A 12,110-nucleotide genomic window follows, 5' to 3' on the forward strand; every position below is an offset into this window, starting at 1 on the left:
TCTGGGAATAGGAGCAGATCCCAGGGGTCTGTGTTCCCTAATCTGGGAATGGGGTCTGTGTTCAAAGGGGAAAGCACCAGGACCACTCAGTGATCCCCCAGCCATTCCCTCCCCAAAATCCCCCCCAAACCCGGCTCCGGAGGGTGGCCAACGCCCCCTCCAGCATTCCTGAGCTCCGGCTGATCCCAGAATTCCCGTTGGCAGGTCCCGGATCCGGCGCTGAGACCAGCGGGGCTCTACTGCAACCAGCTCAACTCCAGCGAGCTGCTCAAGGCAGAGGCAGACGGGGCCCAGGTCAGTAAAGATTCCCAAAAAAATGGCTGGAGATGGGGGAGATTCCCAAAAAAAATGGCTGGAGATGGTGGAGATTCCCAAAAAAATGGCTGGAGGGCCCCCAGGACCGTGGAGATTCCAAAAGGATGGTGGAGATTCCAAAAAAAAAAAAAAAGGGCTGGAAGACCCCCAGGATGGTGGAGATTCCCAAAGAAATGGCTGGAGATGGTGGAAATTCCAAAAAAAAAAATGGCTGGAAGGCCACAGGATGGTGGAGATTCCCCAAAAAAATGGCTGGAGATGGTGAAGATTCCCAAAAAACTGGCTGGAGGGCCCCAGGATGGTGGAGATTCTCAAAACCAGTCCCACCAGCATTGGGTGACGCCCCTTGGGGTTGAGGCCACCACGGTCCCACCAGTGTTGGGTGATGATGAGCCCTTGGGGTGGGTGACAACCAACCCTCGGGGTTGTTGAAGCCCCCACAGGTCCCATGAGGGTTGAGTGACAACCCTTGGGGTTGAAGCCACCACAGTCCCACCAGAGTTGGGTGACAAATAACCCTTGGGGTTGAAGCCACCACAGTCCCACCACCACTGGGTGACAACCAACCCTTGGGGTTAAAGCCACCGTGGTCCAACCAGCATTGGGGTGACACCACTTGGGGTTGAGGCCACCACAGTCCCACCAGGGTTTGAAGCCACCACAGGTCTCACCAGTGTTGAGTGACAACCAACCCTTGGGGTTGAAGCCACCACAGTCCTACCAGAGTTGGGTGACAAACAACCCTTGGGGTTGAGGCCTCCATGGTCCCACCAGGGGTTGAAGCCACCACGGTCCCACCAGTGTTGGGTGATGATGAACCCTTGGGGTGGGTGACAACCAACCCTCGGGGTTGAAGCCACCACAGTCCCACCAATCTTAAGTGACACCCCTTGGGATTGAAGCCACCACAGTCCCACCACCACTGGGTGACAACCAACCCTTGGGGTTGAAGCCACCGTGGTCCAACCAGCATTGGGGTGACACCACTTGGGGTTGAGGCCACCACAGTCCCACCAGGGGTTGAGGCCACCACAGTCCCACCAGTGTTGAGTGACAACCCTTGGGGTTGAAGCCACCAAAGTCCCACGAGCATTGGGTGACATCCCTTGGGGTTGAGGCCACCACGATCCCATCAGGGGTTGAAGCCTCCATGGTCCCACCAGTGTTGAGGGACACCCCTTGAGACTGAAGCCACCACAGTCCCACCACCATTGGGTGACAACTGACCCTTGGGATTAAAGCCACCCTGGTCCAACCAGCATTGGGTGACACCCCTTGGTGTTGAGGCCACCACAGTCCCACCAGTGTTGAGTGACAACCAAACCTTGGGGTTGAAGCCTCCATGGTCCCACCAGAGCTGGGTGACATCTCTTGGGGTTGAAGCCACCACAGGTCCCACCAATGTTGAGTGACAACCCTTGGGGCTGAAGCCACCACGGTCCCACCACCACTGGCTGATGACCAACCCTTGGGGTTGAAGCCACCACAGTCCCATGAATGTTCAGTGACACCCTTGGGGTTGAAGCCACCACAGTCCCACCACCATTGGGTGACAATCAACCCTCAGAGTTGAAGCCTCCGTGGTCCCACCAGAGTTGGGTGACACCCCTTGGGGTTGAGGCCACCACAGTCCCACCAATGTTGAGTGACAACCCTTGGGGTTGAAGCCGCCACAGTCCCACCAGAGCTGGGTGACAACCAACCCTTGGGGTTAAAGCCACCACAGTCCCACCACCACTGGGTGACAACCAACCCTTGGGGTTAAAGCCACCGTGGTCCAACCAGCATTGGGGTGACACCACTTGGGGTTGAGGCCACCACAGGTCCCACCAGGGGTTGAGGCCACCACAGTCCCACTTATGTTGAGTGACAACCCTTGGGGTTGAAGCCACCACAGTCCCGCCAATCTTAGGTGACACCCCTTGGGGTTGAAGCCACCACAGTCCCACCACCATTGGGTGACGACCAACCCTTGGGGTTGAAGCCACCGTGGTCGAACCAGCATTGGGTGACACCACTTGGGGCTGAAGCCACCACAGTCCCACCAGACTTGGGTGACAAATAACCCTTGGGGTTGAAGCCTCCATGGTCCCACCAGAGCTGGGTGACATCTCTTGGGGTTGAAGCTGCCACAGTCCCACCAATGTTGAGTGACAACCCTTGGGGCTGAAGCCACCAAGGTCCCACCAGAGTTGGGTGACAAATAACCCTTGGGGTTGAAGCCACCACAGTCCTACCAGAGTTGGGTGACAAACAACCCTTGAGGTTGAGGCCACCACGGTCCCACCAGAGCTGGGTGACAGTGTTGGGTGATGATGAACCCTTGGGGTGGGTGACAACCAACCCTTGGGGTTGAAGCCACCACAGTCCCACCACCACTGGGTGACGACCAACCCTCGGGGTTGAAGCCACCGTGGTCCAACCAGCATTGGGGTGACACCACTTGGGGTTGAGGCCACCACAGGTCCCACCAGGGGTTGAGGCCACCACAGGTCCCACCAGGGGTTGAGGCCACCACAGTCCCACCAGTGTTGAGTGACAACCCTTGGGGTTGAAGCCACTAAAGTCCCACGAGCATTGGGTGACATCCCTTGGGGTTGAGGCCACCACGATCCCATCAGGGGTTGAAGCCTCCATGGTCCCACCAGTGTTGAGGGACACCCCTTGAGACTGAAGCCACCACAGTCCCACCACCATTGGGTGACGACCAACCCGTGGTCCAACCAGCATTGGGTGACACCCCTTGGTGTTGAGGCCACCACAGTCCCACCAGTGTTGAGTGACAACCAAACCTTGGGGTTGAAGCCTCCATGGTCCCACCAGAGCTGGGTGACATCTCTTGGGGTTGAAGCCACCACAGGTCCCACCAATGTTGAGTGACAACCCTTGGGGTTGAAGCCACCACGGTCCCACCACCACTGGCTGATGACCAACCCTTGGGGTTGAAGCCACCACAGTCCCATGAATGTTCAGTGACACCCTTGGGGTTGAAGCCACCACAGTCCCACCACCATTGGGTGACAATCAACCCTCAGAGTTGAAGCCTCCATGGTCCCACCAGAGTTGGGTGACACCCCTTGGGGTTGAGGTCGCCACAGTCCCACCAATCTTAAGTGACACCCCTTGGGGTTGAAGCCACCACAGTCCCACCACCACCGGGCAATGACCAAGCCTTGGGGTTAAAGCCACCCTGGTCCAACCAGCACTGGGGTGACACCACTTGGGGTTGAGGTCACCACAGTCCTACTAATGTTGAGTGACAACCCTTGAGGTTGAAGCCACTGCGGTCCAACCAGTGTTGGGTGACACCACTTGGGGTTGAGGCCACCACGGTCCTACCAGGGGTTGAAGCCACCACGGTCCCACCAGTGTTCGGTGAGGACCAACCCTTGGGGTTGAAGCCACCATGGTCCCATGAATGTTGAGTGACAACCAACCCTTGGGGTTGAGGCCACCACCGTCCCAGCAGCACTGGGGGATGACCAACCCTTGGGGTTGAGGCCACCGTGGTGCCACCAGTGCTGGGTGACAACCAACCCTTGGGGTGGGTGACAACCACCCCCCCGTGGCTGAGGCCGCCCCGGTTGGGTGACGGCCACGGCGCCGCCACCGTGAGTGTTCCCGGTCGAGGATCGGCGATGCCGAGCCGGAGAAAGGCCGGGATGAGAATATCGGGCAGCGGGGGGGGGGGTTTCTTTCCTAGGCTGGGCCGTCACCGGAGCGAGGAAACACGGATGGGGTGGCTCCGGGGTGACATCCGTCCCTCTGGAATGTCGATCCGGATCGTCCCCGGCTCTCCCGCTGTCCCTCCCCTTCCCTGTGTCCCGTGGATCCAAAGGGAACATTCCAGGACTCACCAACCCCTGAGCTTCGCCCACCAGGACCTCACCACCACCCCAGGGCTGTTCCTCTTCTCCAGGGGACTCCAAACTGAGTTTTTCCAGGGTGTTCTTCCCTCAATCCCGTTTTTCCCAGATAAGCACCATTCCAAATCATCCCGGTGTTCCTCCCCTTCCCTGTGGATCCAAAGGGAACATTCCAGGACTCACCAACCCTTGATCTTCGCCCACCAGGACCTCACCACCACCCCAGGGCCATTCCCCTTCTCCAGGGGACTCCAAACTGAGTTTTTCCAGGGTGTTCTCCCTCAATCCCATTTTTTTTGGATGAGCACAATTCCAAACCATCCCAATCTCTCCTGGTGTCCCTCCCCTTCCCCGTGGATCCATAGGGAACACTCCAAGACTCACCAACCCTTGATCTTCGCCCACCAGGACCTCACCACCACCCCAGGGCCATTCTCCTTCTCCAGGGGACTCCAAACTGAGTTTTTCCAGGTTGTTCTTCCCTCAATCCCATTTTTTCTGGACAAACATTCTTCCAAATCATCCCGGTGTCCCTCCCCTTCCCTGAGTCCCTTGAATCCATAAGGAGCACTCCAAGACTCACCAACCCTTGATCTTCACCCACCAGGACCTCACCACCACCCCAGGGCTGCTCCCCTTCTCCAGGGGTTGCCAAACCAGGGAGATGTTTTCCCCCTCAATCCCATTTTTTGGGGGATGAGTACCATTCCAGTTTATCCCAGTCTCTCCCAGTGTCCCTCCCCTTCCTCATGGATCTGTAGGGAACACTCCAGGATTCACCAACCCTTGAGCTTCGCCCACCAGGACCTCACCACCACCCCATGGCCGTTCCCCTTCTCCAGGGGACTCCAAACTGGGTTTTTCCAGGTTGTTCTTCCCTCAATCCCATTTTTTTGCGGATGAACATTGTTCCAAATCATCTCAGTGTCCCTCCCCTTCCCTTTGTCCCTTGGATCCATAGGGAACACTCCAGGACTCACCAACCCTTGAGCTTTGCCCACCAGGACCTCACCACCACCCCAGGGCCGTTCTCCTTCTCCAGGGGACTCCAAACTGAGTTTTTCCAGGTTCTTCTTCCCTCAATCCCATTTTTTTTGCGGATGAACATTGTTCCAAATCATCTCAGTGTCCTTCCCCTTCCCTGAGTCCCACTCCAGGACTCACCAACCCTTGAGCTTCACCCACCAGGACCTCAACACCACCCCAGGGCTGCTCCCCTTCTCCAGGGGACTCCAAACCAGGGAGATGTTTTCCCCCTCAATCCCATTTCTTTTTGGATGAGTGCCATTCCAGTTTATCCCAGTCTCTCCCAGTGTCCCTCCCCTTCCCCGTGGATCCGTAGGGAACATTCCAGGACTCACCAACCCTTGAGTTTTGCCCACCAGGACCTCACCACCACCCCGTGGCCGCTCCCCTTCTCCAGGGGACTCCAAACTGAGTTTTTCCAAGATGTTCCTCCCCAGTCCTACTTTTTTTGGATGAGCGACATTCCAAATAATCGCGGTGTCCCCCCCTTCCCTGTGGATCCATAGGGAACATTCCAGGACTCACCAACCCTGGAGTTTCACCCACCAGGACCTCACCACCACCCCAGGGCCGTTCCCCTTCTCCAGGGGACTCCAAACTGGGTTTTTCTGGGTTGTTCTTCCCTTGATCCCAGTTTTTTCAGACAAACATTGTTCCAAATCATCCCGGTGTCCCTCCCCTTCCCTGAGTCCCACTCCAGGACTCACCAGCCCTTGATCTTCACCCACCAGGACCTCACCACCACCCCAGGGCTGTTCTCCTTCTCCAGGGGTTGCTAAACCAGGGAGATGTTTTCCCCCTCAATCCCATTTTTTTTGGATGAGTGCCATTCCAGTTTATCCCAATCTCTCCCGCTGTCCCTCCCCTTCCCCGTGGATCCAAAGGGAACACTCCAGGACTCACCAACCCTTGAGCTTTGCCCACCAGGACCTCACCACCACCCCAGGGCCATTCCCCTTCTCCAGGGGACTCCGAGCTGAGTTTTTCCAAGTTGTTCCTCCCCAATCCCAGTTTTTTTGGATGAGCAACATTCCAAATAATCCCGGTGTCCCCCCCCTTCCCTGTGGATCCATAGGGAACATTCCAGGACTCACCAACCCTGGAGTTTCACCCACCAGGACCTCACCACCACCCCAGGGCCGCTCCCCTTCTCCAGGGGACTCCAAACTGAGTTTTTCCAGGTTGTTCTTCTCTCAATCCCATTTTTTCTGGACATTGTTCCAAATCATCCTGGTGTCCCTCCCTTTCCCCGTGGATCCAAAGGGAACACTCCAAGACTCACCAACCCTTGAGCTTTGCCCACCAGGACCTCACCACCACCCCAGGGCCGCTCCCCTTCTCCAGGGGACTCCAAACTGAGTTTTTCCAGGGTGTTCTCCCTCAATCCCATTTTTTTTGGATGAGCACCATTCCGAACAATCCCAATCTCTCCCAGTGTCCCTCCCCTTCCCCGTGGATCCAAAGGGAACACTCCAAGACTCACCAACCCTTGATCTTCGCCCACCAGGACCTCACCACCACCCCAGGGCTGTTCCACTTCTCCAGGGGTTGCCAAACCAGGGAGATGTTTTCCCCCTCAATCCCATTTTTTTTTGGATGAGTGCCATTCCAGTTTATCCCAGTCTCTCCCAGTGTCCCTCCCCTTCCCCGTGGATCCATAGGGAACACTCCAAGACTCACCAACCCTTGATCTTCACCCACCAGGACCTCACCACCACCCCAGGGCCGTTCTCCTTCTCCAGGGGACTCCAAACTGAGTTTTTCCAGGGTGTTCTCCCTCAATCCCATTTTTTTTGGATGAGCAACATTCCGAACAATCCCAATCTCTCCCGGTGTCCCTCCCCTTCCCTGTGGATCCAAAGGGAACACTCCAGGACTCACCAACCCTGGTGTTTCACCCACCAGGACCTCACCACCACCCCAGGGCCGCTCCACTTCCCCAGGGGACTCCGAGCTGAGTTTTTCCAAGTTGTTCCTCCCCAATCCCATTTTTTCCGGACGAACATTGTTCCAAATCATCCCCTTCCCCGAGTCCCACTCCAGGACTCACCAACCCCTTGATCTTCGCCCACCAGGACCTCACCACCACCCCGTGGCCGCTCCCCTTCTCCAGGGGCCTCCACACCGGGTTTTTCCGGCCCGTTCCCGCCCCCGCTCCCGTTTTCCCGGCCCAGCGCCGCTCCGCTCCCCTCTCCGAGCCGCCTTGAGTCGCAGCGGGGTTTTCTTTTTGTAGGACAAGAAGACCGAAGAGTTCTTCTCTGGGGTGGCTCCAGACTAGAGGAAGTTTCTCTAGTGAGTTCCGCACTTGCCGTAGTTCCCAGCTCCGCCGCCGCCGCCCCGGAAAAATTCCCGCTAAATCCCGATTTTTTTTTTTTTTTCCTTTTTTTTTTTTTTTTCTCTCTTCCCCCCTTTTCCCCTTTGTGTTTTTTTTTTTTTATTCCCCCTTCCCTTCCCCCTTTTCCGTGTTCCCCCCTCCCGGCAGGTGCAGCAGGTGCAGGTGTTCGCCGACGTGCAGTGTACAGTGAACCTGGTGGGAGATCCCTACCTCAACCCGACGGCCGTTCCCAAATCCGCCGGCGCCGCCGCCGGAGCCGGAGCCGGAGCCGGAGCCGCGCCGCCGGCACCGCCGGGCCAAGGGAAGAGCCTCCTGCAGCAGCTACTGACGGAATGAGCCGGGAATGTGAAAAAACTCCGGGAAGGACACACGGACACGAGGAGAGAGAGAGAGAGAGAGAGAGACACAGACAGAGAGAGACAGAGAAAGAGAGAGAGAGAGAGAAAAAAATATATATATTATCTATTTTTCTGGGATTTTTGATATCTCGCCCCCCGCGGCGGGAGCGGCCGGGGGAGGGGTTTGATGGGGGTTTATTTGGGGAGGGGGGGGGAGAAGGGAGGGTTGGGGTTTGCGCCAAATTTGTGCCCCCTTTTTGGTTCTTTTTGCCCTTTTTTCCTCCCTTTTTGCCCTTTTTTCCACCCTTTTCACCCTTTTTTCCTCCCTTTTCGCCCTTTTTTCCTCCCTTTTTGCCCTTTTTTCCTCCCTTTTCGCCCTTTTTTCCTCCTTTTTTTGCCCTTTTTTCCTCCCTTTTTTGCCCTTTTTTCCTCCCTTTTTGCCCGTTTTTCTCCTCTCTTCTGCCCTTTTTTTTGCCCCCTTTCTCTCCCTTTTTCCTCCTTTTTTCACCCCCTTTTCCTCCTTCTTTGTTGTATTTTCCTCCCTTTTTTCCTCCCTTTTTGCCCTCTCTTTTGCCCTTTTTTTTTGCCCCCTTTTTCTCCCTTTTTCCTCCTTTTTTCACCCCCTTTTCCTCCTTCTTTGTTGTTTTTTCCTCCCTTTTTGCCCTTTTTTCCTCCCTTTTTACCTGTTTTTTCTCCTCTATTTTGCACCCTTTTTCCTCCTTTTTTCACCCCCTTTTCCTCCTCCTTTGCCCTTTTTTCTCCCTTTTGCCCCTTTTCCCTCTTTTTTTGCCCGTTTTTTGCCCCTTTTCCTCGTTTTTTCTCCCTTTTTGACCTTTTTTCCCCTCTTTTGCCCTTTTTCCTCCCTTTTCACCCTCTTCCTCCCCCTTTTCCTTTCTAATCTCCTTCTCCTTTTTTTGCCCTTTTTTCTCCTTTTTCTCCCCCCTTTTCCTCCCCCTTTTCCTCCTTTTCCTCCCCCTTTTCCTCCTTTTCCTCCCCCTTTTCCTCCTTTTCCTCCCCCTTTTCCTCCTTTTCCCCTCCTTTTCCTCCTTTTTCCCCCTCCCCCCTTTTCCTCCTTTTCCTCCTTTCTCCCCTTTTCCCTCCCATTTTCCTGATTTCCCCCCTTTTCCCCCATTTTATCCTTTTCCTCCTTTATCCCCCCTTCTCCCCCCTTTCCCCCCCATTTCCCCCTTTTCCTCCCTTTTCCCCTTTTCTCCTTCTTTTCCCTTTTCCTAATTTCACCTAATTTTCCCTTTTTCTCCACTTTTCCCCCAGTTTTCCCCTTTTCTTCCCCTTTTCCCTCCATTCCCCCCTTTTCCTCCTTTCCCCCCTCTTTCCCTCCTTCCCCTCCTCCTTTTCCCCCTCATTTTCCCTCTTTTCCTCCTTTCTCCCCTCCTTTCCTTCTTTTTCCCCCCTTTTCCTTCTTTTCCCCCCTTATCCTCCTTTTCCCCATCTTTCCCTCCTTCCCCTCCTTCTTTCTCCCCTCCTTTTCCCCTTTTCCCCCCCTTTTCCTTCTTTCTCCCCCCTTTTCTCCCCCCACTCCTTTCCCCCCTTCTCCTCTTTTCCCCCTTTTCCTTCTTTTCCCCCCTCATCCTCCTTTTCCCCATCTTTCCCTCCTTCTTTCTCCCCTCCTTTTCCCCCTTTTCCCCCCTTTTCCTCTTTTCCCCCCTTTTCTCCCCCCATTCCTTTTCCCCCCTTTTCCTCCTTTTCCCCACTCCTTTCCCCCCTTTTCCTCTTTTCCCCCTTTTCCTCATTTTCCCCCCCTCCTTTCCCCCTTTTCTTCCCCCTTTTCCTCCTTTTCCCCCCTCCTTTCCCCCTTTTCTTCCCCCCTTTTCCTCCTTCTCCCTCCTTTTCCTCCTTTTTCCCCCTTTTCTTCCCCCTTTTCCTCTTTTTCCCCTGCCCTTTTCCTCCCTTTTCCCCTCTTTTCTCCCCCCACTCCTTTCCCCCCCTTTTCCTCTTTTCCCCCCTTTTCCTCCTTTCCCCCCTTTTCCTCCTTTCCCCCTTTCCCCCCCTTTTCTTCCCCCTTTTCCCCCCTTTTCCTCCTTTTCCCCTCTTTTCCCCCCCTTTTCTTCCCCCTTTTCCTCCTTTTTTCCTCCTTTTCCCCCCTCCTTTCCCCCTTTCCCCCTTCCCCTCTGGAATTCCAGCCTCTCCCAGCCGGCCCTAAACCCGAGCCCAAACTCCAGAGGGGGAGGACCGCTAATCCCAACCTTAATCCCGACCTTAATCCCGACCTTAATCCCGACTTTAACCCCGATTTTTCCACCCCCATCGGCTCCTTCCCGGAGCCAGCATTCCCGGGAGAAGCCGGGGCAGGAAGAGGACGCTCAGTCTCAGCTGGATCTGTCACTGACGGCGGGATCGGCGCTGGAATTCCGCGGGAAAAGCCGAGTTTTTTTTTTACTTTAATCCCGGTTTAAACCCCGACCCTTCCCCCCCCCCTTTTTTTTTTCCCCCCTCCCCTTTTTGGGCTTGTGCGTACAATCAGCTTTTTTAGCAACTCGTGGATTTGTCGGTTTTCCAAGGAAAAACAAAGAAAAACAAACAAAAACAAAAAGAAAACAAACAAAAAAAAAAAAACAACAAAAAAAAAGCGCCTTTTCCACCCGTTTTTTTTTTTCATCCACGTTTTTCCCGCCCCCCCTTTGGCCAGGGGAGGGGAAGAAAAGAAAAATAAAACAAAATAAAATAAAATAAATTAAATTAAATAAAAGGAGGGGGCGGGACCAACGCGGAGCAGGAAGGGGGGGGGGGGAAAAAAACAACAAAAAAAATCAAAACAAACAACGAAAAAAAGGCAAAAAAAAATAAAAAAGCGGAATTTTTTTTGGGGGGGGGGGGGGAAAACCCGCAATAATAATTAATAATTTTTAGGGGGGAAGGAGGAAAGGGGGGAGGGGAGAGGGAGGGGTTCTTGTAGATAAATTTTCTGACGAAATCCGAAATAAAACGAAGCCGTCGAGGTTTTTGTTTTTTTTTTTTTTCTTTTTTTTTTTTCTGCTCGGAATCGTGTTTTAAAAAAAAAAAAAAACAAAACAAAAACCAGCTGGAGTAGCTTATTTAAAATAAAATGGTGGTAATAATAATAATAATGATGGTGATAAATAAATAATAATAATTAATATTAATAATAATAATAATAATAATAATAAAAGAATGATAATAATCGAAGCATCCTGTCGGGAAAAGAGAAAAAAAAAACAAAAGGAAAAAAAAAAAAAAAGCTTATTTTGGTTTTATTTTTTGATATTTTTTTTTTTTTGGCTTTCCCCTGTAAATAGGTCTGAGCTCTGTATAAAGTCTTTTTTTTTTTTTTTCTTTCTTTCCCTCTTTTAATATCGCTGAATTTTAGGGGGTGGTTGGGGGGGGTGGTTTGGGGGGAGGGGGGAGTTTTTTGGTCCCTCTCTGGAAAAAAAAAAACAACCAAATAATAATAATAATAATTATAATAATAATATTAATTCCTGCTTTTGTGTGGAAAAACGAATCGGAAAAAACCCAAACAAACAACAAAAAAAAGCGGAGTTTTGTTTGGATCGGGAATTTCGCTGCCGCCAAGATTTTTGGGATCGACCCCACACCCCCCCTCGGGGGCGAAAAAATTCCCACTTCCAGCCCCGGCTTCGAAATTCCCACTTCCACTTGGCCGCGCTGCGGGAAAAAACGGGAATTCGGGCGGGAAAAGCGGGATAAAACGTGACCCGGAGAACTGGGAGAGGTGGGAAAGAGAGGCTTGGGGGTGATTTTTTTCCCGGAAAATCCCGTTTCTCCGGCGGTTTTCCAGCCGAGGAGGTTCAGCCCAAGGCTCTGCTGCCGCCTGCTGCCGGCGCCGGGAAATTGGGAATAAAATCGTGGATAAAACGGGCGGGATGGGAGAGAGGGAACGGCACCGAATCCCTGGGGATGAGCGGGATTTGTGGAGTTCGGGAAAAGGGGAAGGCGGCCAAAAGAATTCCAGAGGGGGTTGGGTGGGAAGGGAACTCAAAGCTCATCCCGTTCCACGGGCAGGGACAGCTCCTGCTATCCCAGGGATCCAAGGGAATCCAGCCCGGCCTTGGACACTGCCAGGGATCCAGGGGCAGCCACAGCTTCTCTGGGAATTCCAGCCCAGCCCCTCCCCACCCTCCCAGCCAGGAATCCCTTCCCAATCTCCCCCCCAAATCTCCCCTTTCCCACTGGGATCCATTCCCTGGGGCCTGGCATTCCAGGCCCTCATCCCCAGTCCCTCTCCAGCTC

At 53.9% G+C, this 12,110-nt stretch overlaps 2 protein-coding genes across 2 annotated transcripts in view; one reads left to right on the plus strand and one right to left on the minus strand.

Annotated features, from left to right (window-relative positions):
* Nucleotides 1–7,962, plus strand: part of NCOA1 (nuclear receptor coactivator 1) — a 72,902-nt gene extending 64,940 nt beyond the window's left edge. The window contains exons 20-26 of the mRNA XM_051767981.1: nt 205–1,707; nt 2,259–2,449; nt 2,496–2,545; nt 3,176–3,403; nt 3,547–5,048; nt 5,249–7,499; nt 7,690–7,962. Coding sequence (XP_051623941.1) covers nt 205–747 — 543 coding nt within the window. The 3' untranslated portion in view covers nt 748–1,707; nt 2,259–2,449; nt 2,496–2,545; ... (2 more) ...; nt 5,249–7,499; nt 7,690–7,962. The remainder of the gene's footprint in view (nt 1–204; nt 1,708–2,258; nt 2,450–2,495; nt 2,546–3,175; nt 3,404–3,546; nt 5,049–5,248; nt 7,500–7,689) is intronic.
* Nucleotides 891–3,262, minus strand: LOC127460940 (uncharacterized). Its single transcript, XM_051768068.1, has 4 exons — nt 3,250–3,262; nt 2,728–3,057; nt 1,468–1,782; nt 891–1,322 (listed from the first exon to the last, which is right to left on the minus strand). Exons 2-4 carry the CDS (start codon nt 3,043–3,045, stop codon nt 891–893), a joined length of 1,065 nt encoding a protein of 354 aa, XP_051624028.1. The 5' UTR covers nt 3,046–3,057; nt 3,250–3,262.
* Nucleotides 7,963–12,110: the final 4,148 nt, after the last annotated feature.

Source organism: Manacus candei, unplaced genomic scaffold (assembly GCF_025592945.1).
Source record: "Manacus candei isolate 608988 ecotype Guabito, Panama unplaced genomic scaffold, ASM2559294v1 h1tg000007l, whole genome shotgun sequence".
Taxonomy (NCBI): Eukaryota; Metazoa; Chordata; class Aves; order Passeriformes; family Pipridae; genus Manacus; species Manacus candei.